This window comes from Penaeus japonicus, unplaced genomic scaffold (assembly GCF_977035675.1).
Source record: "Penaeus japonicus unplaced genomic scaffold, GWHDUDI00000001_assembly GWHDUDI00000039, whole genome shotgun sequence".
NCBI lineage: Eukaryota > Metazoa > Arthropoda > Malacostraca > Decapoda > Penaeidae > Penaeus > Penaeus japonicus.
In genome coordinates this window covers 18,474,719-18,479,718 of record NW_028234441.1, presented here as the reverse complement: position 1 = coordinate 18,479,718, position 5,000 = coordinate 18,474,719, and the positions used below count along the sequence as shown (strand labels likewise).

Genomic DNA, 5,000 nt, shown 5'->3' with positions numbered 1-5,000 from the left:
TATATATATATATATATATATATATATATATATGTGTGTGTGTGTGTGTGTGTGTGTGTGTGTGTGTGTGTGTGTGTGTGTGTGTGTGTGTGTGTGTGTGCATAAACATACATACATACACACATACACACACACATCCACATGCACACACACACATACACATACACATGCACACACACACATCCACATGCACACACACACACATACACATGCACACACACACACATATATATACATATATATGTGTATATAAATAATAAGGGCAGATAAAATATTCACAGGAGACAAGAGAAGCAATCGTGGTGGAGGGACGAGGAGGGGGGGAGGGGGGAGGGGGGCGAAGAGACGGAATTAACCAGCTGTCAGCCAGCGGGGTCTCGACTCGACGAACTTCAGAAGTACAAACACTTTGCATCGATCACATAATAATTGTAGTTGACAACTGTGTTTATCCGATTGTGACTTCCCTTCTGCCGAGACTATGATAGCCCGAGTAGGATATTATTGAGATGTGGATGAATATCATTTATGATACATCATCCTGTTGAATACAAACATATTTTTTAGACTTTCTGATAAATTCCTTCCTCTAGGAACATACGTTTATCTTATTAACATATATGTACGTCATATTTTCAGGTATGTAATTATGTGACCTCAGGAGAGGACTTGGCATGCTGAGGGTGATAATCCATACTGTTATATCGTTCTCCTGATATGTAAACATTTAATTGTGTATGCTTGTGATTGACCCGCCTTTTGTTCTGTATATATTTCAAAATATTGACATAGCTGTAAGGTCTTGTAAAATATATGTGAGCCCAAAGAGGGACTAAGATTGGGGTGAGGATAACATATGTTACTTCATCCTTTTGAGATGAACGTAATCACTTGTCTCAATAAACTCGTCAAAGTAAAAAAAAAAGTCAGTGTCGACGTGAAAAAACTGACGATTTTTTTATCGATTTTTAGCTCAGCCAAAAGGAGGACAGTTTCTTAAAACAAACAACCAAGGACGGGATGTTATTTTACCTTTTTTTCTGTATATCTCTATGTCAACCATTAATTAAGATAAGCTCCTATAACTAAAAAACAAACAAACATGTTCTTGTCTGCATGTCATAAAATGGAGTGAATTTCTTCTCTTCTTTGGCGAGGCTGAAGTTGAATTTTGGATTATGTAAGATTACCGATGGGTCATTAGTTTTTTGTTTTTTTTTAATAGAACCATAATACGGAAGTCACTACCGGAGTGAACTCACCCGAAAAAGTGGACAAGTCACTGCTTCTGAGCCATAAAAAGAACCAGCATTGCCAATTCCGATTTCACCGTAAGCAGTGTTCGAAGAGACATACTGTGACATATAAATAAATGACACTTGATTTCCTGCGTAAGGTAAACACGGAATATTCATTTCAACATTCTCTTTTCTGCCAGTCATCCTACCTGGATCTCTTGCCTAAGTCTAAATATCGCCATGAGAGAAAACACGTTTATCTTCTTAACACCTCGAACGAGTGCCATTGCTGTTGTTTCAGGAAATTGATGAATGGGCGAGTTCTTCGGCGTGTGTCTGCCGTGACGTCAGGAGTGTGGCCCGACGTGTGTCTACTGTGACGTCACGACGCTTTCTGGGCGTGTGCCTACCATGACGTCACAACCGCACCTCGCAACGGCAGCACGTGGTTGGTCGTTCCTGAGATCAGCTGGCAGTCACACCACGTCAACAATAGGGAGTGGAAGAGTTACGCCAGTGATAACACATACTTCATTAAAAAAACATGCAGGGAAGCGCCGATATCTGCATGTGGAAGCCGGATCGAAGGAAGAAAACAAAGATAGATGAATTCAGAGAATTAGTAAACAAAAAACACAATCTCCAACTTGGTAAGTTGCCAGCAAAGAGTCTGCTATGATTCTAAGTGAAAATATAACGGTATAGCAAAGCCTGGGGTTACTAGTACACGTCACGTGATGTAACTGTGCTTGAGGTGCTGAGAACACGTAAGGCTCACTGTCTTAAATGACATGCTATGATTTTCGTAATGTGATGTTAATGTTGTTATGTGATATGCATTGTTTAAGCATAGTAAATATACACCTGCCAACATGTTTATTGGTGTGTGTGTGATGGTCAGTGAATTAAATTGGGAAAAGGGTATTTTGGAAATATGATGTATATATATATATATATATTTATTTATTTATTTATTTATTTATTTATTCATTTATTTATTTATATTTTATAAGGAAATGGTTATGAAGATTTATTTTCCATAGATCATGGTTTCTTTGGATTCATAACTTAAAATCTATTGAAGTATGAGTCATTTTAATTTTCATTATATCCATAATGTTATGCAATTTTTTTTACCATTCTTATTGCTCTCTTTCTCCCCTATATATAGATTTATAGATTGCCATTATGTAAAAAAAAAAATCCAGACTGAAAAAAATAACTTGTCTCTGACTCCTAGTTGCATAGGTGTTGGTTTTGGCAATTCTTCCATTTTTTTTAAATTGAACTTTGGATTGATAAAATTATTGTGTTAGAGTCTTTATTTTTTTTGTTGTATGTAAGCAGTGGTTTAAAGCAAGTGAAAGACACGTACATTAAGGAAAGAAGATTATTTTTATTAGAGAGTAAGGGGAGGAGTTTTTATTTATGTTATATGATGAAAATATGTGTACATACATGTGCGCACAAGCACATGTGCACGCACACGCACACGCATATGCACACACACACACACACACACATGCACTCACATACACACACACACACACAACACACACACTCACCCACTCACTCACTCACTCACTCACTCGCTCATGCACTCACTCACTCACTCGCTCACGCACTCACTCACTCACTCACTCACTCACTCACTCACTCACTCACTCGCTCATGCACTCACTCACTCACTCGCTCACGCACTCACTCGCTCACTCACTCACTCACTCACTCACTCGCTCACGCACTCACTCACTCACTCACTTGCTCACGCACTCACTCACTCACTCACTCACTCACTCACTCACTCACTCACTCACGCACCATCCAATCCACTTTTCTGTCAATTTAGCCGTAGTTAGCAAAAAAAAAAAAAAAAAAAAGGCCCGTGCAGAAGCAGGACCTGTTGACACATTCACTTCCTTGTGTAGGCTCAGCAGGTGAAGCAAGGGGGGGAGGGGGAGGGGGAGGAGGGGGGTCCAAGGCCAGCGTAGGGTCGGCAGGAGGCTCAGGAGGCTGACGTCTGGGGGCGAGTCTTGCTTAAGCAGGTCTGGTCGACCTTGATGTGGCTCTAGGCATGTGCTGGAATTTAAGTTGTTCCCTGTGTGTGTCTGTCTGTCGGTGAGGTGGGAGGTGGGGGGGGGGGGGGGGGTTCAGTGGCTGTGGGTCATATTTTAATCATCATCAGCATAGTTGTTGCTGTAAGTATTATCATCGCGGTTGTCATTATCATCATCGCCTTCACCATTAGTACTAGCATCAGGGCCATCATCACCACCATCACTGTATTCACTATCATCACCATCTGCACCATAACTCATCCTTATTATCATCATCATCACCAACATCACCACCCTCATCTCTAACATCATCACAATCACCACCATAGTCATCTCTATCACCTCCACCATAAAAGACACAGATATCACCATCACCACCACAAGTGTCACCATCACCACCATAAACATCACAGATATCACTACCAACAACACCATCACCACTATAGTCATCACCAAAATCATCACCATCACCACCATAGTCACCACTATCACCACTATCACCACTACCATAAGCATCAAGAATATCACCACCATAAGCATCACAGATATCATCACCAACATCACCATCACCACCATAGTCATCAACACCATCTCCAACATCAGCACCAGCATCACCACCACCTTGTATAAGTATCATGGATATCACCACCAACACCATCACCACCTCCTCTACCTCCTCCTCCACCTCCTCTTCCACCTCCACCTCCACCATCACCACCACCTCTACCTCCTCCTCCACCTCCTCCACCACCTCTACCTCCTCCTCCAACACCATCAACACCACCACCTCCACCAACACCACCACCACCATCACCACCACCACCACCATCTCCTCTACCTCCTCCTCTACCACATCCTCCTCCACCACCTCTACCACCATCACCTCCACCAACACCACTACCTCCTCCACCACCACCACCATCATCATCACCAACACCACCACCTCCTCCACCTCCTCTTCCTCTTCCTCCACCACCACCATCACCTCCACCACCAACAACACCTCCTCCACCACCACCTCCACCACCACCACCATCATCACCAACACCACCTCCTCCACCACCACCAACATCACCACCATCACCTCCACCACCAACAACACCTCCTCCACCAACAACACCTCCTCCACCAACAACACCTCCTCCACCACCACCACCACCACCATCATCACCAACACCACCACCTCCTCCACCTCCTCTTCCTCCTCCTCCACCACCACCTCCACCACCACCTCTACCACCACCACCATCTCCTCCACCTCCTCCACCACCACCACCACCACCTCCTCCTCCTCTACCACCATAACCACCATCCCATTTTCTCCCTGACCACTTGCCCTTAAAGCCAAGTCTCAGTCCGCAAAGGGAGACTAACTACCCTCCGTCAAGTCAAGGCTGCCGGATGTGTTCCTCCCTTGAATGGAAAGGCCTTTTGCCGCAGAGTGGGTATTAGGGCCAATGGGTCATGGGAGGAGGAGGTGCTGGTGGTGGGGGTTGGGGTGGAAGAGGTGGAGGAGGAGTAGTAGTAATAGTAGTAGTAGTAGTAGTAGTAGTGGTGGTAGTAGTAGTGGTAATAGTAGTAGTAGTAGTAGTAGAGGTAGTGGAAGAAGTAGGAGGAGGTGGGGGGGGGGGGGGTGAAAGAGTTGGGGGAGGAGTAGTAGTAGTAGTGGAAGTAGTAGGAAGTGGTGGTGGTGGAGGAGGAGGTG

The 5,000-nt window shown here is 44.0% G+C and overlaps 1 protein-coding gene across 1 annotated transcript in view; it reads left to right on the top strand.

The window, feature by feature from the left end:
• Positions 1–1,538: 1,538 nt before the first annotated feature.
• Positions 1,539–5,000, top strand: part of LOC122265913 (acetoacetyl-CoA synthetase) — a 14,106-nt gene continuing 10,644 nt past the window's right edge. Inside the window, exon 1 of the mRNA XM_086533623.1 lies at positions 1,539–1,888. Within this exon, the coding sequence (XP_086389749.1) occupies positions 1,783–1,888 (106 nt within the window). The 5' untranslated portion in view covers positions 1,539–1,782. The remainder of the gene's footprint in view (positions 1,889–5,000) is intronic.